At 37.4% G+C, this 27,059-nt stretch overlaps 1 protein-coding gene across 1 annotated transcript in view; it reads left to right on the top strand.

Moving 5' to 3' along the window:
- The first annotated feature begins 884 nt into the window (after nt 1–884).
- RFC1 (replication factor C subunit 1) overlaps nt 885–27,059 on the top strand; it is a 43,024-nt gene continuing 16,849 nt past the window's right edge. Inside the window, exons 1-8 of the mRNA XM_065062618.1 lie at nt 885–3,123; nt 9,296–9,424; nt 11,165–11,240; nt 12,790–12,909; nt 23,061–23,293; nt 24,038–24,112; nt 26,050–26,127; nt 26,929–27,016. Coding sequence (XP_064918690.1) covers nt 3,121–3,123; nt 9,296–9,424; nt 11,165–11,240; nt 12,790–12,909; nt 23,061–23,293; nt 24,038–24,112; nt 26,050–26,127; nt 26,929–27,016 — 802 coding nt within the window. The 5' untranslated portion in view covers nt 885–3,120. The remainder of the gene's footprint in view (nt 3,124–9,295; nt 9,425–11,164; nt 11,241–12,789; nt 12,910–23,060; nt 23,294–24,037; nt 24,113–26,049; nt 26,128–26,928; nt 27,017–27,059) is intronic.

The raw sequence follows: 27,059 nt of genomic DNA, 5'->3' as shown, positions 1-27,059 counted from the left end.
ACATTCATTCTGCCCAGATATGCAAATAAAGAGAAGGACCTAAAGACAAAGTTCACTTTGAAAAAGTGTATTGTTTACACTGACATCAGCTGCTCAACTCTACTAGTACTGGGTGCTCAAAAAAGCACAACTTATGTAATTGCCTTCAACAGTGTGAGGCAAATCACATACCTTCATCTTATACCTTTACCTTATACAGCAAAAAATGTTTGCGATGGGATCAAGTCTTTTCTAAAGACATATAATTGTGATGGATACTATAGAAAGCCTAACGTAAATAGAAACTAGACCACAGATTTACAAAGAATTTTTGGAATTTTTGGTCTGCAACAAAATGCTAATTCCTGTTTCTACAATGTGAGAGAAATTTCATTTTCTTTACTAGAAACTCTAGTAAGCAAAATATTCCCTACAGGTTTCCTCTAAAATAGAGCCTACCATGAGTATTTTAATGCCTAGTAATGCTATGAAAAAATATAGAATTTAACCTGAAATGTTAATTTCGGGAAATGTATTTTTGTTGTGTTTTCCTAATAACTTCCTAATAATTTTCCTAATAATTTTGTTGTGTTTTCCTACAGCATTACCATACTGTATTTCTTTAGGGCAATTCCTAACCTCAGAGCTCCTTTGGACACATATGAAGCTCAGAACATCTCTGTTCCATTATTAAGACTTCGTAAACAATTGAAGAGTATTGTCCCCTAAAGCTCATGAGAAACACGGCCTTGTGGACTTCAAAATTATCTCAGTATTAAGTTACAGGTATCTACTTTATACTTCAAATGAGTTTCGAGTAATTCAAAACATAATTTTTGTAGAGCTGTAAATATAACATTGCTGCAAAAGCTGCCATAAAAGTTGATTTCAATTCCAAAACTACATCAACATATTAATATATAACAAATTTGAAAATAAAATAAACAAGACAATATTAACAAAACCAGACAAATCTATTTTTTATTTCTCAATATAAGAAAATTATTTTTCTCATAAACATCCTCCTCTCTCAATAAGCAAGATAAAGCCTTCACTAGTAATAACAACAGCAGGACTGGGGAAAAACTCAAGTGTATCTCTTTTTTTTTCCCCATGTTTTTGGAAAATAATAACATACAAAGCCAAGTAGTCTGTGATTTTCAGAAAGGGAGAAAAACAGTCTATTTTTAAAAATTATTTGTCTTAGTTGTAAACAGCATGATGACACTGAGTGTACTTCAGCTACTTTTTAAAAAGCTGTACTTTTAGCTGAGTAACATGCCTTTAAAACATGACCCATGATCCATTATGGACTCAAATAATTGTATCTTGCAAGTGCATCACAATACAATGAGTATTTAGTTTTGTTTCCTTTGGCAGAGCATGGTCTTTCTCACTTCCAGTGGTTTCATAGAGTGCAGAAACAGAGGACAGTCTCCCCACCGCGCCCAGAAGGGAATTATGGTCTTTCCAAGTATTCAGCCCGATCTAGTTTTCACAAAGGGTTAAACTCCTGCCTTCCAAGAAACATGAACATGTCAAAGGCCCACAAGCAGATACTGCTCTGCTGGATGTTATTCGAGGTAGCTTTATCAACTACAAATACAGATAACCACCTGCAATAATTCTTTTAGTATTATTTAAACAGTTTGTCTGTCTCTTACAATGTCATCCATTTTAACTGCTCTTTAGTTCTTGTATCAGGAATATGCACAGCTTTAAAAATTACATAATGAGAATTAAACACATAAATACAAACATATCACTGAAGATGTTTTCCTAAAGTGATACCAGTTTTGTTTGCATAGCTATTATAGTTGAGCGCCTATTTTTCAAGATTTGCAACTTGCAAAACAGGCTGAAAAGCACAGGCTGTGTTTACGTGCTTGCTCTGTCTTGTGTTTCTTATGCAGAAATCCAAATTCACAAGCTGTGCTAATGTTGAAAACATTAGTGCAGTTGAGTATGTGTGTTCATAAAAGAACAGCAGAGACTTCTATGCAAATAGGGTATTATGATTACTTAAAGTCCAATGTAAAGAATTAAATAGGAATGGTGATTGGTACCATTAATGTTGTCTCAGATTGGACAGAAAGATCTGACTTTCATCTCTGTGTAATTATCTTTGCTGGAGTTTGACCATGCCACCAAGGAGACAGTCTCTTGTTCTTGGAAAAGGAAAAAAAAAAGAGAGAAAGAAAATTAAGTGAATACAGAAGATGTACAAATGGTAGCACTGGATATTGCACTATGAAACAAGTGCAAATTGAGCTTGTACTCTCCAAGACTAGCAATAATTACACATTCAGTAGGTTGGCAGAATTTAAACATCAGACAAGTAATTATTGAGAGGGCAACTGCTATTATTTGATTTGCCCAAGTTTATTCCCTCAGTGTTCAACAGAAGGCCATTGAGTGAAGACAGTGTAACTCCGCGGTGTCCCTGGAACCCCCCAGGTGTGGTGCGTGAGCTCCCCTGAGCACATGCAGAACACTGTTCAGGGTTCCAAGTCTGGTGTTTCCCATGCACCCAGGGAGGGGCCAACGCACGTTTATGGCGGGGAAATGACTTCATGAGCTGTGCTGATTCAGACCTGACTCACAGTGATGCCCTGTGGCGGCATTAGCTGTCCACGTGCTGGGGATGCTTTGTTTGCACTGAAAAACGGTCACTCTCATGGAGGCCTAGCACTGTCCACTTGTTAACACACCGTCAGTTCTGCTCCTCCACCAGGAGCTGAGGACACCCCCACCCCGTGGAGCTGCAGCAGGTAGGAGCGCACCGTTCTGACGCGAGGGGCTACACGCTGTATGAACAGGTCAGGACCGCAGCTGCCTAGGCTCCTGCCGAGGCTCAGCGGAGCGGTTAAAAGCGGTTAAACCGCCGCTGCCGCCCGCACAGGAAGCACGAGAGGGCAGAAAGGGCAAAAGGCCGGCCGGGCAGCGGTCCGCGAGGCCGCCTCTAACGGCCGGGCGGGCCCAACGGCCGCGGCTCCCCCCATCGCTCCGCCCGTCGCGACTGTGACGACAACACCGCGCGCCGGGCTGCGGGAGTTGGCGCGAAGGCGGCGGGGGGCGGATGGGCGGCATGGAGCGGGAGCCGGAGCCGTCTCGCTAGCGAGATAAACCGCCGCGGGCAGCATGGTGAGCGCGCCGCACCGGAGGGCCGCCGGCTTCCTCCTCCGCGGTTCTCCCCCGGGTGGGGGAGGAGGGAAGGGAGCGTTGCGCAGTTGCCGCGTCCCGCCGGCGGCGACAGGGCCCGATGGGTGTCCTTCCCAGAGCGTGACCGCAGCCCCGCGGCTGTTGGAGCCCAGCCGGGGTCCCCTTCCCTGAGGGCGGCCCAGGTGCGGAGGCCCCGCGCTGTGGCGGAGCAGAGCCCGCCCGCGCGCTCTGCCACGGCCCCGCTCGCGCGCTTCCCGCCGCTCCGCCCTGAGGGGCTGAGGCCCAGCTGCCCACGCGTGACAGCAGAATAACCCCCTGCCCGCGGAAGTGCCCACGGTCGTGCTCTTGCCCCGCGGTGGAAGCATCTGTGACTCTCCAGCTTGCCTCCCCGAAACCGGGGGGTGAATTAGGCGCGGCCCACGGGCTTGTCCGGTTGGCGGGAAGGCTGTCGAGCTAACCTGCCTAAACGCAGTCTGCCGGACTTTTAACTCTTCTGTAATTTCAGTATGAGCATACATTAGCGCCTTTTCTGCTGCCCAGTTGGATGGTGTGCAATATTTGCAGAAAAACAATTCAAATGGGGAAAAAATAACTTTTAAAATGTAGAAGTAGATACTTGCTTATAAATGCTGAAGGATGCAGCCCTCAGTAGGATGTAAAGTGTTGGTAAACATACATATGTGTGTGTGTGTGTGTGTGTGCGCTTTCCAAAGCATTGCTCACTGATGTAGGCATTACAAGATGGTACCTCCTCTTCACCTTTGGCTCAGATGAACTTGCTTCTACACGGATGGAAGCTCTCTGCAGATGTTTTACTGGCATGACTGCAAATGCTGTTCAAAGACACTTAGGTTCCTCCTTTCCTGTCTTCCTGGGACAAAGGCTTTTTCCCTCTACATGTCTTCTGAAAGTCACACATCTCACAACGCCTGGCACCTTCCTAGAAGGGAGGAAGACAGCCATCATTTTGAGGGGAGGATGAATTGCATCAGCTCATTCCTTTTCAGTGCTGAAGAGAAGTATCTGTGCAGCCATCAATGCTGCAGCTGTGAAGACAGACACAAAAACAGTGATATTAGTAACTGGGTTGCCTGTTTTGTGTGTGCAATGACAGCACAAGCATGTTGGAGTTTAATATACCCTTGCAAACAGACTTTTTTTCATGTAGTGCCAAACACAAATAGCCCCTGTCAGGTTGGTTCTGTAGCATCTTCTCAGTTGTGAAGATGTGTGTAGAGTTACACGATGAACTGGTTTGTCTTGGAAAGGTTTTATTTTTCTTACCGAGATTAGCGGCCTGACCCAGTTCTCAAGCAGAGAACTATACTGGTACAACTGAGGGAATAAATGACTGGGAGCAGGGGCTACTTGAGCTGTCTCTAGATGAGAGAGACATTAATGTGGCCAGAGCTGTAGCACTGGCTGGTGCGTACTTAAAACCATGATACTGCTCAAAAGTACTGTATAGTACCTGTGCTGCAGTTCCACTATTAGTAAACATTGATTAAGTATAGTTATTCAGGCAAGTGCTACTGGATTCACTGAAGTGATACTATAAGTTTGCTTTCAATTAGTGTGATTTTTGTGGTCACAACGTATGTCAGAGCCAATGTTTGCATAAAACTTAGACTGAAATAGGCAGACTGTGAATAAATGTTCTTTTGATGCAAGGCCCTCATGGACACACTTCATAATACTTGAAATAAGGTGCATTGCTTTCTATTGCAGTCATTGAGCTAGGCTGGTGAAATTCAGTTTTATGTCTTTTATTGTATTTTGAGGTTGAAAATGAGATACATATTTGGAAAATACTGTGCTGTACTGGTCTTCTAACAACAATTGTGGTTAGGTTGAGCTGGTTCTGTTGTGAAAGTGTTGGAGTAGTTGATTTTTGGTTTAGAATGCTTTTGAAATGCAGGAAAAAAAACAGTATGGAGTGTTTATGAATCTTACAACTAAGTTTTTTTTAGCTATTTACTGAAGTCTTAAAAGCCACCCTGACAAACTCTGGGAATCCAGTCTTTGCACTACCTAACATAAAGGTTTCACTTTCTATTCATGTTATTTTTCCTGAGTAAGACAGATACACATCTTTCAAGACAAAACTTGCAACCTAACATGATTGCTGTGGTCTTCTATTATTGCATCAAATGGAGGATTTGAAGCAGTAGTCAAAACTGGCAAGAACTAGATGGCACAGCTGTTACTGAGATCATACAGTTACTAAGAGAGCTCAGCAAGAACATAGTTTTTTAGGTTGTTCAGATGCTATGCATCAATTACTCCCTAATTTAGTGAGAGCAATCAGAAATTCTTAGTTCTACCTCTTACTTAGGTGGAACTACTCAAAGTTACATTTTCTTGTTGCTGCTGGTGAAGCACCCATGGGGAGTCACACTGATATAACCTTGCCTCTTCAATTATAGCCTTCTGGGCAAGGGAACCACTTGGGACAGCCATGCTGGTGAGTTAACCTAACACTGTCAAGTCCACCTCTAAACCATATCCTTCAGAACCTCATCTACATGTCTTTTAAACCCTTCCAGGGATGGTGACTCACCTCTTCCCTGGGCAGCCTGTTCCAAGGTCCGACAACCCTTCCTGTGAAGGTTATTAGGGAAAAAAAACCTCTTCAATGAAAAGCAATACACAAGGCTGATGACTCCTGTGTTTTTTTTGGGAAATGTCATGGAAGGAAACTTGCCAGTTACATTGCTACATGCCTTTCCTCGTTTTAATGAGCACAGATAAAAGCTAAACATACGCAGTTTTTCAGCCTGGTGAACTCATATATCCGTTGCATTATATAGCAATAAAGTGGTCAGTATCATAGAACCGTAGAATAGTTTGGGTTGGAAGGGACCTTTGAAGGTCATCTAGTCCAACCCCCTGCACTGAGCAGGGACATCTTTAAGTAATAAGGTTGCTCAGAGCCCCATCCAGCCTGGCCTTGAATGTCTCCAGGGATGGGGCATCTACCACCGCTCTGGGCAACCTGGGCCAGCATTTAACCACCCTCATTGTAAAAAAATTTCTTGCTCATGTCTAGCTTGAATCTCCCCTCCTTGAGTTTAAAACCATCACCCTTTGTCCTATCGCAGCAGACCCTGCTGAAAATGTCTGTCCCCATCTTTCTTACAGGCCCCTTTTAAGTACTGAAAGGCTGCAATAAGGTCTCCCCAGAGCCTTCTCTTCTCTAGGCTGAACAACAAATAGATAAACCCAGAACAGAGGGAAGCATTCCTATCTGGGATATAAGCTTATATAAGACTTCACAAATAGCCTTCACACTTGCAGAATGGGAATCAGTCTGATAGATGCTTCTATCACTTTGTTTCTGTGTTTAGTTATGCAATCAATTAAGGATTTATCTGACATCTCTTAATAAACGGCACAAAAAATCTGTCTCATGATTCCTGGATAAAAGCTTCACTGAAAGATAACTTTATTGTTGCACTGTCATGTACTTTTCTCCCAAGCAATTCTGAATTCACCCTGTGTTGGAGTCCAGCAGTGGCTAACAAGGTTACCATTTCTTCGGAAGAGCAGGATGGCTGAAGGAGGATTTATAAGTCTGAGGATTGAAGAAGATTGTACATGGATGGCAATTTTCCTTTGTAGTTTAGGGCTCTGTAGTTTAGTCACTTGCAAGTAGATGGTCACTAAGGGAAATTAAAATGTACTACCTAAATACAAACCTGTATTCAGAAACCTCTAGGTGGCTTGCGTGCTTTAATATTGACAATATTTTCTGAAAAGCTCCATAACACAATCATATAACAATAAAAGGAAAAAGCTGCCATTTCTTGAGGGCTGAAGTGTGGTTTGCGCCAAGAGAATAGAAGAAGTTGTGCTAACACAAGGAGGCAATTTTGGAATATGTAGCTGCTGTATCACCACAGTATTTTCAAAGAAAAAGTAGTATTTGTATGGATGGTTCTTTCTTAATATATGGGTAGAAGATGCTGCTTTCAATGAAAACCAAAAACAATTTTTTATTCTCATTTGACCTATTAATCTAATGAAATACTACCTGCATTATAAAAGATAGTAGAAGTTGACTGTCACCCACTTATTTTAGGTGTTTATGAAGTGATACTATTTTTTAAAAGTTTGAAGTGGCGGTTTAGGTCCTCTTTATAGCACATGAAACGCAGCAGGGCTTACAGCTATGGCATTCATTTTGTGAATTAAAGGTATTTATGAAGAGCTAACTTGATGTTTCATAAGAAGTGATGAGGCAGAAAATAATAATTTAGATGTTATAATTTGGGCCTTACCAGTTCAGGAACCGTGATATTAAAATAGTGGAAGAAGCTGTGGCAGACAAATCAATCTCATATATGTTATTTGTCAAGTCTGCATTTCATAAACCAGGATACAATGGTATTTCCTTGTATAAGTAAGTTTTAGAAAAATCTAATATTATTGCATATAGTGTTTGCAGAGCAGCTCACTTACTACTTAACAGTTTGTAGTTAGAACACTAGAATGGATAAAGCATTACTATTGATCTAAAATTGGTTATTCTCCAAGTATTTTAAACCTGAATGTAACAGCTATAGAATGAAAACAAAACTTTAAAGCATCTTTATTTTGCAGTTGTGTACTAAGTGTTTAAATTATTTCACTACATTAAAGACTTAAGGAGACTGTGTTACCTTAAGCCTAAAATCAAGTAAGTAATAATGATAGAGTGGTCAGGTCCACGAATCTACTTTGAGACTTTTTAAACAGATAATTTCTTCAAACCTGTTAGCTATAGGTACCAGCAGTCAAAATTTCAGAGCTTATATAGTACTGCATGTATATTGTGGGAGCGCCTGTGAAACAACAGTATTGAAAATTTATGCCTAAAGGCATAAATTCCATAGAGGGAAGTGTGTGAAGTCTCATTGAGGAAGAATGTTTTTCAGTCTACCATTGTCTGTTTGCTGAATCCATGCTACTATATGCAGTTAAAACAAAGAGTCTAAACTTTTACAGGAAACAACATTTCTGATTCTAGAAAATTGTTTTAAGCTAAAGGTACTAAATCTATACATATCACATATTTTGTCTATGCTTTCAAATTACATATTCCATTGATTTTAAGCCCTGTAGGCTCTGATAATCCAAATCCAAACCGCCAGGGAACTGACTGGTAAGAGAAAAAGAGCCTGAAACACCCCTTCTTATCAGTTAGACTTTTATGGAGATTTCTTAAGAATTTACTACTTTACTATTTCCCTGTGATAATGAGAAGCTACTCAGCTGAACTCTATGATGGGCAATAGTTATCATCTGGGTGGAATATAGTCCTGAGCCACACCCTTTACCTGCCATATATGTAGGCCATATGAGGTACTTTTTTTCTCTAAAATGGCTGCAACCCCTGAAGGTAGTGATACCAACAAGGTACACGTTTTCTTGATTTCTTTTTAATAAAACTGAAGTACTAGGTTTTTTTCAAAAGAAGCCAGGTTTGGCTTTGTGTGTACAACAGTGTTTTTTTTAAAAGTGAAGCTTCAGCTGCTGACTTAATGTATTTAGAAAGCTTTTAGCGGTTGTATTGTGGTCAGATAATAAAATAAGGTTACAAAACAGACCTTTTGCAGCTCTTAGTATTAAGTTATTTTCTTTGTTTAAATTTTAGTGTGTTTCTTGCTGGCTAATTATTTTAGTTAAGTGAACTGCTGTCCTAAACTTATGAGAAAGTGGAAGATACAGTATGTCTCACTACTCTCGGTGCTTTTTTGTCTGTCTACGCTGGATGCTATTTCATAGTTTAGTTGATCATTTTAGCTACATAAATACTTGGGGCTAAGTTTGTGATGATTAATTGGAAAAAAAATTCTAATGTGCATCCATCTTAAGTCACTGTATTTCATTGCTAACGGAAGTTTGTTTTGAAGTGTGTATTGGTGAAGATGTCCGACTGCGGGAGAAACAAACTTGTTTTTTATTATTCAAAGACAAGGGAAAGGTGTTGTGGTGGCTCATCAGCTATGTTTCATTAGCTGGACTTTGTTTTCTCAATTGTAAACAAAATTTCCAGATCAACATACTATAAGAGAGGAGCTCTTGAGAAAGTAATTTAAGCGTATTGCTCTTTTTTAGTGTAAACTTCTACTTCTGTATTTAAAGTCTTATACATCTGTTTTCCTTTTACTAGGACATCCGGAAATTCTTTGGTGTTGTGCCTCCTGGAAAGCGACAAGAATGTGAGACCTTGAAAAAGCGTGAAAAAATTAAAAATGGTGAAGAACCCTCAAGTGGGAAGAAAAAAGGAAAGGAGGCTAAGGTTAGTTTTGCTTTTCTTATTTGTGAAGTGCTTGGTTTCTCCAATGTAGGATTGCTTGTATATCTAGTATTTTTTAAAGTCATAGTTCTTCTTATGCACTCAAGAAACATTATATGTCACTTGTTTTTATATGTATGGGAATAAGCTACCACTTAATACGAACTTCTAGCAGCAAAACTTTGTAGGTGGTGAAGAAAATTGCTGATTTTCAAAATATTTGGATTGTAGGACAGAGGAGAGGTAAGCAGCAGTTAAAACGGTTAGGTACTAATGTAGGCCCTATCAGATGTATTTGAAGTTATTTTAGCTATGGCCCACAGTTCTCTAAGTAGCTCTGCTTATTTAATTTTTAATTTAATTAAGATTGAGGCTTATGCGTAGTAGATCTAGACATATAAAGATGACATGCTTTTAAGTAAGGTGAAAGTCTGTGATGTAGCTGCCCTCTGTTTTTAAACACCTGTAGAGGAAACAACACTGCCTTTCTTGGATATGGTGACCTATGTAAACCAGTTGCAAAGACCAAATTCTGTAAAATGACAGATTAAAGTTGGATTGAGTTCTAGTCTGGGAGGACTAATCTAAACTGGTATCTAATCTAAACTGGTATCTAATCTAATCTGGACTAATCTAAACTGGTATATAAATAGGAGTGGCTAAAGAGGGCTTTAAAATCACTTAGAGAATAGAAGGATTTCTAATAGGATGGAATGTTTAATATGAATCATGACAATGAAGAAATAAGATGTTACTCTAATAAAAATTTGGCTATATAATTTCATTGTCTAAATGTGAAAATAAAGGACCATTCAGAGGAACTGAAAGACATAGCAATTATCTTATAGGATCAGTTATTTTTACTTCACATTTTTCTGATTATATAAAGGAGTTAACGGGTTTCAGATTAGAATTGAATGTGGGTTATAAAACATGCAATTATGTTTATCTAGAAATATATTTTTAGAAGCATTTACAGCTGTGCATTACTATAAAAAAGCACAGTTGGTTGTTTGGTAGGCCCGGGAACCTTACTATCCATGCAGCTTGTGATTTTTCTGAATATCTAAAACTTGTAAATGTTTTGTAAAAAATAAAATTCCTTGAGACAGCTTAATACTAGCTGCTGCTAGGTAGAACATGTTTGTTGACTGTGACCATTTGTGCAAACTCTTACAGTAATTGCACTGCTTAATGGGGGAGAGGAGAAGCTGCAATCAGCACGATGCTGAATAGGAAATCAATTGATCTTCAACTGTTGCGCATACTTTTTTATTTTTCAATTGTCTGTATTTTACTTTGAAATTATATCAAATTCTGGTGGCTATAGCGATGCCATATCCAGAATGGAACCAAAAGTGAAAGCTGAATTCCATGCAAATGGCTTTTTGCCTGTACGACCTCTGTTTCTGGGGGGACCATGCAATTTATTTTTTGGAGTAAAAGTTGGAAGCGACTCAAATCTGTTTGCTCTCTGTTAATTTGCATTAAACTGGAATATTTGTTCCTAATCATCTTTGGTTTGCTGAAGGCATGTTTAGCTTTGCTACTACAGTTTCTTCCTTATTTCCTCTGCCCTGTACCTTCCTCCCCCTCATAAGTAGCACAAGACTCTTTGTAAACTTAATATTGGTTTAAAAAAATCTATTAGAATTAATTTGAAACTCGTGTATTTGAATATGTAACTGAGTAAAAGCTGGAAGGACCTCTTTACTGGTTGCACTAATGGACTGTTACTCTTAGGTGAATAATTCACCCAGTGAAGATGATTCCAAACAAAAGCGGACAAACAAGAAAAGGAGAATAATATATGATTCAGGTAGCGTTCACAGTTGTTTCTGATTGCTCCTTTGTATCTTTTGCATCAGTATTAAAGGTCAATTAGGTATATGGTACATCTGAAGGAAAGCTGTGGTTTGTTTTTTTTTTTTTTATTTAATGCAATTAAAAACATTTTTCACAGTATTGCTGGATAACTAAATATATTTGATAAAAATAAGAGTGCAGTGTGTGCTATGCATGTAATACACGTTGCAAAGTAGCTTTTAATAAAGCCTGTGTAAAAACAAAAACCAAACCCACAAAAAAAGTTCAGATAGTAAATTCTACCAAAACTCAGAACTTTTTTTTGTTGTTATGAAGATGTATATAAATTGTAGAGGGTTTTAGGTTTCCTATTCTGTTAGGGATAAATAACATCCTATGCTGGGTACAGGAGAGGCTCATCATATACTTTAATTTCTTTTTCCTGTCTGTCACATGAACATAATACAGGAGATTGTTTTAAAAGGGTAACTTGTCTTTCCATATGTCTTTCTCTATTAAAAAAATCTAGTAACTGTTCATGCCATAGTTTTAAATTTACAGTATGGAACACACAGAATATAATTTAAAGCACTGCTATCACATTTAAAAAAATATTATTTGGAATGTTATAATAAGGGAAACCCCTTTTATAGCGCTTGTATCTTAACAACAACAACCCAAAAAGCATCACCTCCCAGAAAAATAAAACCCAACCTGAACCTTTGCCTGTTACGTTAGTTTAAGAGCTAGAAGTTTCTAGTTTAATCTTTCTGAGCTGTTATGTTGTTTAATCCCTCTTTGATTGGATTCTGAATCTTGAATAGTTGTAAAACTACAGAAGAAGTGGAGGAGTTTCTACAATTTTTGACTCCTACTGAAGACTTCAGCTTGAATTTTTAGAAGCAACCTTCTTAACAATAGAATATTGCTTCTCTTGTAGAAGAAAAAAATGATCACAGACACATCTGCCAGAATAATGGTATTATATATAGAAAAATGTGTTTGAATCTTCAGATAAACTGTTCTATAAAAAGTTCCTGTTTAGCAGTGAGGAATAGCAGTAGGTAGAAATATTTCTGCATTAGAAGGTGGAGTACAAAAGTAGCATATAACTCAGCTGCTACGTTTAAAGTGCTGACATTGTCTAGACATTTTGCAAACTCATCTATATTAAAAGTTTGTGATGGTGTGGGTTTTGTGTGTGTGTGTTGTTGTTTTTTTGGATTGGATGTGGTACTTTGACAGTTGCATTCCTTTTTGGAAAGGTTTTTATACAAGCATAGCAATTCTTGGAATAAATAACAGAATATTTCTTGTTATGTAAGCAAAAAAACACTGTCTAGACTGAGTTCTGACGAAATTCTCATTTTGTTATGTATATGGTAGAATAAATAATGGCCAGGCTTTAGCTGATGGAGAAAAGTGAAGCTGTGCTCTGTCCTTCCATATTATCTTTTTATCGCTTGGTTGAATCTGTGTGGACACATATTAACTGATGTTACATGATCTGTGACTGCATGTATGTGGAGGAAACATACATTTATTTTGTGGTTAAAATACAGATTCAGAAGAGGAGGTGCAGTCAGCAAAAAAGTCCAAGAAGCCATCTGAGAAAAAAGCAGTTACTTCAAAGCTTGGTAAAGTTCTGAAGCGGGATCCTGTTGTTTATATTTCAGAAACAGGTAATGGAAGAAACATATCATTATATGTTCAGCTGTAATGGGGTGGATTATGTTACAAATGGGATAGATTGTTTGACTGATATACTCTTAAATATGACCATAAAATTTAATATTGAGGAAGACAAATTGTGTTCTCCTTAAACAAGCTAACCAAAAGTGCTTCAGAAGTTTAGCCTTAAGTACTGCAAAGTCAGGAGCAGGGCAAAAGTGAGGTGATGTTCGGTAGTGGCTTAGGTTGATTTAAATAGGCATAACATTTTGTGAGCTAACACTTCCTTGCTTAAATGTATTCCATAGATTCCTGGAAAGGAGTTAAGCAAAAGAAATATATTACTCTCTTGGGGAGAGGAATTAACAATTCTTGATCACTTTTTTGTAGCCTGCTGAAAGAAATCGTGGTGGTGATTAACTTCAAAGCTCTCAGCAGAGTTTTGGTTAGATTTAGTCTCCTTTAGAAACAGTAGAGTTTGGCTAAAAACATGATCTTAACTCAAGCCCCAAGTACCATTCAAGTGAAAACAGAGGGCAAATTCTGTCAATTTGAAGAATCTTATGCATTTATTTGTTTTTGTTGTTTTCATGGCTGTTCCTCAAACACGTTTCCTTCCTGACCCAAACCAAAATAGTGATAGTCATTTTCTGTTGCCCCCACCCCTTTCCTTGTGTTTATTATATCATAAAGCAATTTTGTTTCCAGTTGCTTAACTTGATAGTGTGTGTTTCCTCTACTAAATTTGGGATCGCACAGAATGGTTGGAGTTGGAAGAGACCTCTGGAGATCATCTAGTCCAATCCACCTGCTAAAGCAGGTTCACCTAGAGCACTTAGATTCTTAGAAACTGTGATAAAATTAGCAGACTGGAATCCAAACCTATTTAGATAAAACATGTGTTCAAGTGTTAGAATTCCAGGAGTAGTTCTGTGATATCCCTTTGAGTTTTACGGTAAGTGTTTGGAAAAGTGAACACAGTGCATAGCATATTTTTGGTAGGATCATTGCTGAACATAAATGTTGCCTCCCTATAATCATACCATATATATATATATTTTTTTTTTTAAATTTATTTTTTTAAAGGATTGTTTGTTGCAGTATCTCATTAAAAGTGTGGCTCAGCTGTTTTTTTTCCTATACTCTCCTCTTCCTGAGACTCTTTACAGAATCACTGTTTCTAAGATGGTTTGTGCTTATTTTACTTGTCCTAGATATTTGACCTAGCATTTAGCTGTACTATGTCATGTATTCATATAAGCTTAATTTTCCAAACTATCCTGAACAATTTATTATATCTATCTTTTTTTGTCCTTTTACTCAAAATTTTGTTTCCTTTGACAGTTTTGTCAACTATTCTTTTCAATTAAAAAGACTCTTTAATAGCATTGATCCCAGAGTAGATAAATTATCAGATTCTTGGGGAATAAACAGTATACATTTAGGTTCATTATGCAATTCACGGTGGTGTAATCAAGTTTTGCTGCATGGGAACAACTGGCCAAGGTTATTAGTGAAATCCCTGAAAACCATGGCTCAAGGTTACTCTTATCTAAAGAGTCGTAAGTACACATAAGGTTGACTTAGTAGTCTATGACTAAAACAATGCCTTTATAACCTTGAGATTTAATGCTTGAATTTTGTTTATATTTAATTTGTATAAATTATTTCTTCAGATTAATTGGGCTGTCAATCTGAGTGTGTTTTAATGGTATTGATATGGCTATTGGCTTGAGATAAATAAGTTATACAATAATAGGAATACAGAAATAGTAGATAGAAATATCCTAATGGAATTTGTAGGCATTTGTCCTTCCCTTGTTTTTAATGTTACACAGCTGAAAAGAATATGCTTGTTGGACTTCCTCAAAACTCAGAATCTCATTCTCAAGTGTTCTGTCAGTGGCAATGTGTTTGAAAATGCCTTTTGGCACCAAGTAGTCAATAGAAGCTTGGTAGTTAATTGCCTTAAGCTGTTTTTCAGTTTAGTTTGAAACTTTCTTTCTGTTGCTCAAATTTCTTTTCAGCTCTTCTGTGTAACTATGTGGGATGCAGCTTTCTCGAAGAATATTGGGGGAATTAACTTTTTGGTTTGTATAAGAGTGGATTGATGACCTTGTTGTGTTTCTTTTTTTCTTACTATCTTGGGAAGTTGCCTTTTTTAAAAAAAAAAAGAAAAAAAAAAAGAGAACAGTTGCTCTTTGTAATTCTGTAGGAAATACTTTGTTATTATTGAAACAAATGGAATTTAAATAAGCATTTAGATGGCCAAAGATAATGTGAAGTAATTCTAATAGGTAACAAGGCGGAAAAAAGAGTCTTCTTGATTGACCAGTCTTAGTGGATTGGGAAAAACTCCAAATGTTTGTTATACTTGTTAAAGTAACACTTTGTTTAACTCTTTAATGAAGTATGGAACCTTGAGCTCTGTTTGTAGATGATGACCTGTTATTATGAGGTGTTGAACCTCATCTGGTTTCATCACAGGTGGTTATTTGGCAGGAATTGTGATTTCACTTCTAGTGAATACTTAACCTTTCATATGCATCATGTAGAGGTCATTATGCATATGTAGCAATTGCCTTGATCACTTGAATATTGCGAAATACAATTATTAAAAAAAAAAAAGAAAAAAGAAAAAAAAGCCTTGTTGTAGTGGTAGGCTGAATTATTTATAAAGCTAGAAAAAATGAAGTGGTAGAAACTGAGTAGGATTGCAGGTTACTAGAAAACTGTTCCTTGAGAGCTTAGAAGATAGGACAAGAATAACTTGTGAATATCCTTGCTGAATATAGACTCTTATAATATAGAGAATATTGAGGGTTGTGGAGAAACAAACAAAAAACAACAGAAAAAATCAGTTAAGTTCTAGTACTGGTGGTCAAAAGAAGTCTCCACATATGAATACTGGTTCAAATGAACAGCAGATTGTTAGCAAATAAGCATGTCTTATTCTGAAACATTTCATACGGGAATAAAAACATTGTCATGGTTACTTCCTGGGCAACATTAATATTGTGTATACAGATGGAAATTGGTATACTTATGCAAAAATGCATGAAGGTGATAAATAACTGCTTTGTGTACCAGCTTTCTTCCAAAGTGTTTTATGAAAGGTCATTTGGGAATATGTAGTTGAACCTTAAGGGAGTTTGACTTGAAGTACATGTGAGGAGTGAGAGCACAGGCTCTGGCAGAAATCCTATGAAGAAACAGGGACTAGTGTCGCAGAGGACAGAGTAAAAGGCATTTAGGAGCGAACCCCATTCACATAGATTTGGGGAAGTCTGGCAATATCAGCAGTACCGCGTAAGGGTCCTGTAATGGTAAGTGTGGTGTTGTACTCAAATTCTTAGGTGGTGAGAGTAGCGTTGTACCAACATAGTAAATGTACAATAGTATCTGGCTGCTTTGGTTTGGAATTGCTTCTCTGAATAGGGCAGCAAAGGGAAACTGGAGGTGTGAATGAAGTAAAATTTAGTCTGAAAGACATGATCTTTTTTTATTTTCTCGCAAAATCTAGGATAAGAGCAATATTGAGAAATAAATATGGTAACTTTGAATAAAAAATGAATAGGGTTGATTGATCAGAAGGCAGAATGATTACTGTAGGATTACTTTGTCAGCCTGTATTTCAAACATGGTAGGGCATGAAGCAAATGCATTACAGTTTAATCTCTGTAACAATTGCTGTTAGATTTTAAGTTTTTAATAATGGGCATGTTGTTGCACTTATTTTTACAAGTACGTAGTCATCTTTTAGTACTTTTTGGAGGTGTGTTAAAAGACACTCTGGTCAACCAGCTGGCTAGCTGTAGTATTGGGCTGTTCTCTTGATACGTTTGGAGTGCAAATGTTTTAATAGTCAATTTATTTTGAGGAAACTGTCTGGAAAAATAATTTAAATATATACTTAATGCTTGTTCCTTCTTTAAAAAAAATGGCTTGTGTGTGAAAGCTATTGATTCTGTTGGCTGTTTTCAATATTTTTAAAGCCCAAACTATTTTTGATTTGTTTAGAAAAGGAAGTTAGTTTCTTTTCAAATGAGTTTTTTTTAATAGAACTGTCAGTGTTTGGTTTGCTAACATATATTGATTTTAGTGGGAAATATAATGGCATAAAATACCACTTTTAGTAAGAAAACTTCAGGCTTGTAGAAGACTGGGCATGTGAGCTTCTTAAACAGAGGCATCAACAGCTCCGTGTGCTGTTACTCTACATTATAAATTAGGATGAAATTAATAATTTTGCCATTTAATTTGGATGCCAGAATCATTGCTTTTTAATCCCTTTCCTTGGAAAGCAGTATGAAGCAAATTCTCCTTTTTCTGGTAGCTGAATCCGGAAGTTACCCTGGATAAATGTAGTAAATCTATTTTAAATGAAGGAACTGAGATGGTATCCTTAATCTCATTGCCTGATAGTTCTGTGGAGATACCTATTCTTGTAAGCATTACACTCTTCCATGACTATAACAAGCACTTTTATTGGGTTTTCTTGTAATATTTTGGTTGAATTTTTGCATGCTTCTGGTAGTACAGTGGAAAAATTCCATGTCTTTGCTGTGAACTAGCAGCTTGCAATGAATTGCACATATGCAAGCTGGTTTTTATTACACAAATACAGAGAAATATGCACACACCGTAAATATATTAAGTACCTTGAGTGTTTACCTTTTATATTCCTTGGAACTTAATAGTATGTCTTCAGTGTTGTGTGCCTCATCTTTGATGTTGTGCATCTGTGGTGTTTTCCAGCTAAGCCCTGACTATTTTTTCTCCCACTGATACTTTGGCTCCTTGTGCCTTCAGTGTGGTGAAACACAAGAGGGATGTTTTGCTGGGCATTTACATGCACATCAGAGTAAGGCGACTCTAATGGTCACAACGCTGTAGGTAGTACGGGGAAGTAGAAAATGAGATCTCAGAAGCAGAGAATTTAGGAATTTAGTATTTAGTAGGCACTCAGCAATTTCTATGGCAAGTGTGATTATTTAATTTGTAAAGAGTTGCTATAATTGGTTTTGCAGACAAAAATCATTTACTTCAGTTTAAATATCTTCAGCCTTCTCTTATATTTTAATGCTCCCAAAACTTCTTTCTAAAGATACTTTTTAATACATAAGTATGCATATTTGACTTGGAATTTTATTTGGGGTATACTGAACAAAAGCGTATCAAAGGCTCTGTAGTTTGGCACTGAAGCGTATCATTACAATTAGATGCGGCAGCTATTGCATTGAGGTCTTAGATCCCAGAACCTTTTTCACTTCAAGTGAAAAATGGGACAGAAGCAAATTCTTGAAGTTATGGTTGATAATTGGGCAATCCAAATGTAAATTTATGTCAGAGGTGTAAAGCTGGAATGGTTCTGTTAAGCTGTATATTTTATAACAGCATGAAACCTTGACACATGGATATAGGCAAAGCGCTAACAATTGTGGTTTATAGCGCATGTTTGTAGTACATCTAAAATCAATTAGCTTGTTGAGAAATTACAAATTTAAATTACCGTACTGACCAGTTTTTGAAATGTAGGTTGCAACTATTGTGTTTTTTAAACAAAGAGGAAGATTGAAAAAAGAAAAATGCTCTTTGCTAGTCACACATAGCGTTTATTATTTTTGGAAGGAGTTACAAGGGTTGAGTTTGAATAGCCTTGCTGGCTTTATTTGAGAAGTGGTGGTTATCTTAAAGATATTATTCTTAAATCTTCAAGCAAAAGGTGAATACAAAACACAGTCCTACCAAGTGTTGGGGCTGTTGAGTACTGATCAATGCATATTTGAAATAATCGAAACCTGATACAGTGACTGATTTTCATACAACTGCTGTGTTTTCCACCCTCAACTTTCACTTGGGCAGCAATAGCTGTTGCTCTGGATTGCAACTTCTTTAGGACAGGAGTAGTTTTAAATACTAGTACAGATGTTGTGCCGTTGAAGCTGAAGAATGTTCAGAATATCGTCGTTTTATACAAAGAACGTACATTTGGTGAATTCTGGACAGGATGTAGTCCTTTAGCTCCATATAGAAAATCCTTGTGTAGTAGACTACAAACACCCATTTAACATACATCTATCATAGTAACTGTGAGTTATTTGTAACCTGTATATGCCCTGCCTATATTTGGAGTTCTCTTTTTATCATCATAGTAAGGGCTTGTCTCTGCCTTAAAAATTTTGCAATCTAAATAGGGAAGCAGGGAATTTTTCTATAGTGATGAGGAACTCAACAGTACAAAAATAATAAATGAAGATGAATAAAATACTTTGCTTTGAAAGCCATTGGAGGATCTGGCCTGTGCTGCTTGTCACCATTCTCCTTTCCTGCAATCGACTGCTGCTTTACAGATGGGCCTTTTAAAATTATCTGATTTAAAAAGATGTTGAAAAGAGCCTAGGTAATTTTGATAGGGCTCAGTTAGGGAAGAACTGCACATGTTGCTGTGTATATAGGAAAGAGGAAGAGGAATAACAAACGGTTACAGGTGGGCTGCAGGCATTAGTTATTTAACTTAATTGTGCTACTCCTAAAAGAGTATATAAAATAAAAGCCAGATGTGCTTTAATGTTGTTGAATAGTTCTTAAAAACCCCCAGGATTTAACAGTTGTTTGTTGCTAGGGGAGTTTGTCCTTGTGTGTTACCTGGCATAATAGGTTCCTGCTTCACGTGTAAGTGTTTGCATTTAAAATAATTAAGAGCAATCTCCTGGTTGTCATGCCTGTCTGTTCCATTAATCACATGATTAGCTTTCTCTTTGACACATCTGCTTGATTTCCAGAGAACTCGAGTAGAATATGTGGTCTTGACTCGTGTTTGTTATTCAGAGCTAACCCTGAAAAGAAACCCGAATGTGTATGCTTAGGATATTTTTTTCATGGTATAGCGCACACACACAAAATTTGTTGATGTAAACAGGAAAAACTGTTCTTGGAATAGTCCTGTTCTTTTATACAATGTTTTTTTTTTGCAACATATGCTTTATCTAGTTGATAGTAGAACTGATTCCTGTTTCTTACTCTGAAGTCCACGCCCCCATGTGAGACTGTCTCAAGTGCTCACCTAGCAATTGCTATAAGAATGCAATTAGACTACAATTTTTATAAGCTAAAATGAGAATTGTCACCTTTATTTTCCCACTAATTATTGGCTTGCTTGTATGAGTGAGAATGCCTCTCTTTTACAGGTCATGTGTTGAGACACGCTGACCTGAATAGTCCAGCAGCGATACTAGGACTGTCTTGCTGTTTAAGTTGTAAATGAAGTCACTTTTGTGCCTGTAAGGAAACTGCGAGTGTACAGCTGATGAACTTTGCTGTCACTGCTGGGGCAGTAGGCATGCCTGAGCAGTTTGTTCAAGGAAGAAGCGTTAAGGTTTTACAGAAAAGGTTGATACTCTTAGGACTGGAAACAAGGGCGGTGCCTGGAGATCAGGCAAATTTGTGCTTATGAATTTCCTGAACCCAGGATGAAACTGTAGCCTGAGCATCTGTCCCCTAAAGCATCTTTTGAAACCCACTTAACAGAGCCGGGTGGTTTTGTTTCGTAATGACCACTTTCATATTCTCATTCTGCCTTTTCTGTATTTAATCTGTAGACAACGGTTCATAAGTGCTGAGAGTCTCTTGTCCTTCAGCTACCGCCTGCAGTCAATAAATGCTTCTCATGCTGTTGTTTCTAGGAAGGACCTAATTAAAGCAAAGCTCTATTTATTGGTAATACTTAGCACTGGCATCATAAATGACTCAACTCTGCATCTTTTTTAATTAAAAGCTAATTATGTTTACTCTGCTTCTTTCTACTTGAGAGAAAGCAATGTCCTGTTGTTATTTAAATGGTTGCGAGTGAATAATGAAAAAAATCAATATTGCATCCAAATCTTCTGATAACAGTAGTGATAAGTAAAGATTCTTTTCCAGCATGGAACAGTCTCCTTAGCTTAAGAAAAGTTGGGAGTGGAGGGACAGAACAGGATTCTTGTCTTCTTCCTGAGATAAATAAGTGTAATTACATCTGCATTAACTGTTGATTTTTAGCAATAGGTACATTTTACTCCTGCAGATATATTTTTTTGTTAAACTCTAACATTTAAAAGAAGCAAAAATATTGCTGAAATTAAGTTTGAGATAAGCAGTCTCCTACTCAGACCTCAAACTATTGTAAATTGGGAGCCTAAAGCATCTAGTGTCCAAATCTCCCAGATATGCAATGGTTTGTTAAACTGAGCTAAATGGCAGTAAGAGATTTACTGCTGCCTAGGGAAAGTGTATCGTGTTGAGAATAGTAAAGATCGCTGCTGTCAACTGGGGGACTTGGGCTTGAATTTTCTCTTCCGTATATTGCTTTGTGAATTGAATTGGCTAAAATGCCAATTTCTTTTAGATAAATGTTTATCTTTAGGCATTCTTGTTTTAACTGCTGAACTGATTTTTCTCTCTTACAGATGTATCTCTGTTTTATTTTTCTCTCTCTGAACTTGCTCTCCCAGGAATAGTCAGAATCCCTCTTTGTGCTGGTTATATCCTGTTCAGAGAGTGCTCAGCGCTAGAAAGTTCCAGCTGATGCCTAAACCACTCTTGTTGTTATCATATATTGAGAAAAGGCAAAACAAAAAAATCCCTCTATCTAGTACATAACAAAAATTACAGGTGACACATAACATCATCTAAACTTAGGAAGTGATAAAGAAACTTGTATGAAAAGAAATATGGGGGCTTAAATTAGACATGACTGGAAAATGTTTTTTTTTAAATAATACTGTCAATTTAAGTTCAGTTATAAACCAGATGTTTGGAACGTTCTGTGTTTCATATGTTGAGGGGAGTGTCTGAAATATCTCTGTTTTGAGAAAAGTAAAACCAGCCTTCAGTTAGAGGCATGCAAATGAGACAGCCTCTGTTTCTGTTCCTCTCAAGTCTTTGCACTTCATTCTTTCTGTGTCTAATGTTCATTTTAGGGATTTTCTTGCAGTTTGCTTCTTAGCCTTTGCACGTTTTGAGGCTTTTAAAAGATTTCACCAAAAAGTGCTTTTATCACTAATTGAGAGTTTGCCCAGTGATGTTTGTTTCTGTGCTGTCATATTAATCTAATCATTTGGCAATGATATCTGTAGGGTTTTGTATACTTTGGTGATAGGGTTTCATTTGTGTAACTGTCAGTAAAAATTCAAGACATGACACAAGACTCTTTGAAGTCCTTGGTAATCTTTTGTTGGTTGATTGACTATGTGCAGAGTTTGGGTGCAGAATGAATAAATGGCAGTCAAACCTTCTTTCTCTTTTTCGTTGCTGGGAAGCCCATTTCCTGGCTATTACAGAAGAGTCCTAAAAGGAAAGGTGGAGTTTTTGTTTAGCAGTATGTGGGCAGTAGTGTTTATGCCTTTTTCCTTCTGCTTTTAAATTGAAAAATCTATTTTGTATGCTGAGCTGTTGTCTGATTTCTGTGTTCCTTGAAATGGCTGGATTTCTTTGAGATGATTTTGACTGTACTGGAAGGAGAGTATGTTTAAGTGCAGAAATATGGGGGATGTACAACAGCTCACAGAATCTCTGACTAAAAGGGAAAAGGTAAAAAATGGTGTTAAAGTGTTTCTGCTAAAGCATCCATAAGCTGTGAGCAGTGGTAGTTTACAAATAACTGGTAAGCTTATTCAGTAAACCTTTTGTAAATACAATGTTCTAATATTTCCCCTGGTGTAATATTGAGACCTTCTTCAGAATATGCAAGTCTGCAAAGCTGCCCGGTTAATGAATCCTATGAAGTAATAAAATACATGTAGCTTTGTACTTCACATTTTATGTGCTGCTGTTGAATTTGATGTAGCATTAATTAAGAAGAGGGTTTCAATTTCGGTGACCTAGATTTTGTGTTTATCATCTTCCCTATGTAAGAAGGGATGACATTCTTTTCAAACCTCTCTAAATGAGAAGTAATGTGTGAACACAAGTAACAAATTTTATGCATCTTTATGTCAGTACTCAATCTATTGAGACTTGAGCAATGCTGTTGCAGATGCTAAATACTATGTGTTATGCAACTCAGCCTTTTTTCAAATAACTTCTAAATGCCTGTAATGTTTTCTTAGGATCTGAGTTGATGTCTTCTGTTTCATTATAAGAACTTAAATTCCAGAAATAATAGAATACTCTTTGTGTTTAGATGAAGAAGATGACTTTGTCAATAAAAGAATTTCCCTGAAACCGAAGGAGAATGGGACATCAGCGACCAGTTGTCCAGGAACAGCAACAGTGAAAAAGGAGGATGTAAAACCTCAAGCTAAAAACAAGCCATTAACTCCAGTGAAACAGACTCCCACCTCAGCACTTGATTACTTTGGGACAAGTAGCGTCCAACGATCGGAAAAGAAACTGGTAGCAAGTAAAAGGAAAGAAGTGAGTACTGATGATGTTCTTTTGGATGCTCATGTGTCTGACAGCAGATCAAAATGGCCAGTTTAATGACTGCAAGGTGGCAGTTAACTGCTTGTCCTACTTAATGTTAATTTTTAATAACCCCTCAAGTATAAATTCAGTTCTGATGCTATGTGCAGGAATATCAAGTCCTCAAATACCATTTTAGGGTAGCATTTCCATGTTTGAGAAGATGGCACAAAGTTGAAAGTAGTATTTTCTCTCTTGTGTCTTCTGAAGTGACTTTTCTTAAAATTAAGTAGTTTTCTGGGATTCTTGAGTGGATGGCATAGCTTATAGTTGAGGGGGAGGGCAGGAGGGAGAGGAAGGAGTTGTGTGTTGTGTGGGATTTTTTTTTTTGTCCAAGCTTTATGGGACACTATATTCATGGAATAACAAAGCACCAAATAAATGATGGAGGAAATTAAAACCTCATAATTTAGTTGTGGATTTCTCTTTCAAGCTGGCCAACTGCGATTGCTTCAGAGATGCTCAGCATTGCTTGAAGAAATGAGATACTTATAGCTTGGTTTTGTTCTGAATAGTAAATTTTCTTGAAAACAGCCTTGTTTAACAGTGTTTAGGTTAGAAAGCTAGGAATAAAATGCTGCATGTATCATTTCCAGTTCTTTCCTAGAAGTGTACAAAATAAATCCACACAGATTTAATTATAAGTTACAAACTACTGGGGAAACTGAACTGTTGGTCTTTTTTTTTTAAATACAGCTTTCACAAAGCAGAGACAGCACCGCAGATGATGAGGCCATTGCTAGGCAACTGCAGCTTGAAGAAGATTCAGAGGTAAAAGCTCTATAAATTTGCTGTTTTATGCCAAGAGCAGTTTGTTTAGCTTAAATTTTTTTTTCCTTAAGAAATTAAGATGAACTTTCTACATATGCTGTAAATAAGTGTTAATAAAATTAATCTGTATACTTAACTCTTGCACATACGTACATAGTCACACAGTTATTTTTATGGGCATTATTTCAGTTATAGAAACAACATCTCACTTTTCTGTCTATTCAGTCTTTCTCTTCCTGTGCAGTTGGTATGTCTATAATAATCTTGCTGTTCACACAGAATGCACTTTCTGCTTCCTTGTGTTTTGGGGTTTTTTTGAGTGTGTTGTGGTTTGTTTTGTATGTGTTGTGGGTGGTTTGTTTATTTTTTTTCCTCTCCCCTGGAGCGAAAAATTTAAAAGCCACAGCCGTCCATGATTGGTTGACTTGTTGTCTGAGTTTTGTTGTGCTTGAGAGAAATGTGAATGATCCTTACATGTGTGGCTTAAACTTTTCCACTTAAATCAGTGCTGATATGAGGGAAAGGTCTACTTGTCATACATACTTGCTTTGGGGAAAATCAATTCATTTCCCATATACTGGTAATACTGAGTGTCATTTGAAATAGGTAGATCGTACATACAAAACTTAGTTTTACCCTTGACCACTACAGAGGTGTGATGGAACTGGCTTGAATCTATTAGAAAGTTAAATAACCTGTCAGGAAAAATGAGGTGGTGTCTTTCTTCTGAACTGATCTTATAGATAATTCTGTCATTGTCTCTAAGTATTGTCAAAGGAGTGTACTTTAATTTGGATGTATCTCTGCCTCAGTCTGGTTTGTCTTTGGTAATTGCTGCCCTTCTACTTTTGCACTGTACACAGGGAAGATAGATGCATGTCATCATTATGGGCATGTGAAAAATAATGTCTGTGGCATATTGGTTTTATAAAGTCTTCTGTTTGAATCTTTTAGCATGACATGTTGCATTTCAATACAGTTATGAGAGGATTTTTGTTGTTTTGTCAAAACAATGGTCAATCTTGATTGGCAACAGTGTACACTATTTGGGAGTAGAAACAGTTTTCTCAAAAGGGCTCTATTGGATAGGAAAGCTAAACTGATAATCACTTATTGCTGTAAATGTCACATTAATTTGCTATGTGAAACAAGAATGAAACCAACTAGGCTGTTTTGTTTTGTTCTTGTTTATTTGTTTGTTTTTTGCAATTAATAACTTCTGTGTGTAGTATTTGTTCTTGCTGATTCTTCTGTCAAAGAAGATCAGTTCTGTAAGTAGAAGTATTAAAAAGTTAAAGTATATTTGTTTCCATAAAGTAAACTGAGCTCCTGGCAACAAGAGCTGGGCTAAGGCCAGTAGCTAAGTTCTCTGAAACTGCCAGAATTTTTTTCATATAATATGTTGCTAGCAGTAAGCAAGAATAAAACACGCATTATTGAGACATCATAGTGCCTAACAGGTGGTGTTCCTCTTTGTCTTCTGGGACTGTTTTTGGAAGTTTCCTAAAGCCAATAGGTTGTATCTCAGTTCAAGCTGGTGGTTGTGAGATCCTGCCTTCAAGTTTTTGTTGTCTAATAAATGAAAAGGATACACAACAATAAAAAAATATGAAGGACAGAAAATCTATTTGAAAACAGATTATGTAGGCTTATTAATGTTTCTAGTGCAACAAAGCCAACCTCTACTTTTCTCACTAGACCTCAGTTCTCTTTTTGGGGGAAACAAGTAATTCTTCAGTGCTGTTTTCAGAAGTTTATTTGCCTCTGGTAGCATGCACTTTTTCCAGCTATGTGCTGTCCTATGTTAGATAAACTTTTTGTCCTGAACAGCAAGTAGAATTAAAAAAAAAAAAGAGTAGAATTAAAACTTGTCAGACATCAGCATAAAAATAATTTTTGTTTCCTCTCTCTTCCCCTGCTTTTTTTTTTTCTTTCAGCTGGAGAGGCAGCTGCATGAAGATGAAGAATTTGCTAAAACTTTGGCCATGTTGGATGAAACACCGCAGAAGAAAAAGGTTGAAGTATTTTTAAACTTTAGTCTTTAGAAATTGCATTGCTGGGAGTGTTCTTATTTAGACACCTAACCTTTGTTTTGAGACTTCCACACAAATACAGTAAAAGCAGCAAAAAAAGTTTTTGCATGAAAATGAGATACTTTTCATAATTTCCTTCCGGATTTTCCTAACTCAGTAGGTATGGTGTCCTTCCTCATCAGACACAGTCATATCTTTGTGCTATTTCTGTTGAAATGGGACTTCAAGCTCTAGTTCTAATTGAGTGATGTGTGTTGCTGAAGAGTCATGCTTTAGATCAGCTGTAGCTCTACTGTTTCAGGAGGACCAGATCATGGAAGAGAATACTCTCCTTGCTCTGAGAGAAGGGGCAGGCAGGCATCTTGAGAGTTTTGGGACTAACCCTAGCAGTGGGAGTCTTCCCAGTTCTTGTAGATTGTGGTGTAAGGCACAGTAAAATACTTCGTGTTGTACATCAAGGCTCTTGGAATTTAGGATTGCTGATATGAATATAGCAAGTGTTAGTACTTCTAGGCTAATCAGTAAATCAGTCTGGGTCAAAATTGACTAACCTGGAAGTCTGTCTGGCCTTGGACTTAAAGACTGAATATGTGCATGGCTGAGTGCAGTGTTTGCTCACCTGCCTGCCTTTGACAGGGACTATATTCTGACTTGTGGTAGATGGTAGATCAGCTTTGGTAGATGTCATTCAGTCTGTACCTAATAGCAGGAAAGCTTGGAGGTCTGGACTCAATGGTAGCTTGGGATGTGCATCTCTCACATTGGCATTGTTTGTTTATTTAGGCTCGGAAAGATTCAGGAGGAGAGCAATCAGTGTCGAGCATCAAGAGCAGTCCTAAAGTGGCAGAAGGATATAAGCAGTCGGAAAGAGGTAGGACATGGAATACAGAAAATGTTTCACCAATATATAATAT

This window comes from Columba livia, chromosome 4 (genome assembly GCF_036013475.1).
Source record: "Columba livia isolate bColLiv1 breed racing homer chromosome 4, bColLiv1.pat.W.v2, whole genome shotgun sequence".
In the NCBI taxonomy this organism is placed as follows: domain Eukaryota; kingdom Metazoa; phylum Chordata; class Aves; order Columbiformes; family Columbidae; genus Columba; species Columba livia.
This window is presented reverse-complemented; position numbering and strand designations above follow the sequence as displayed.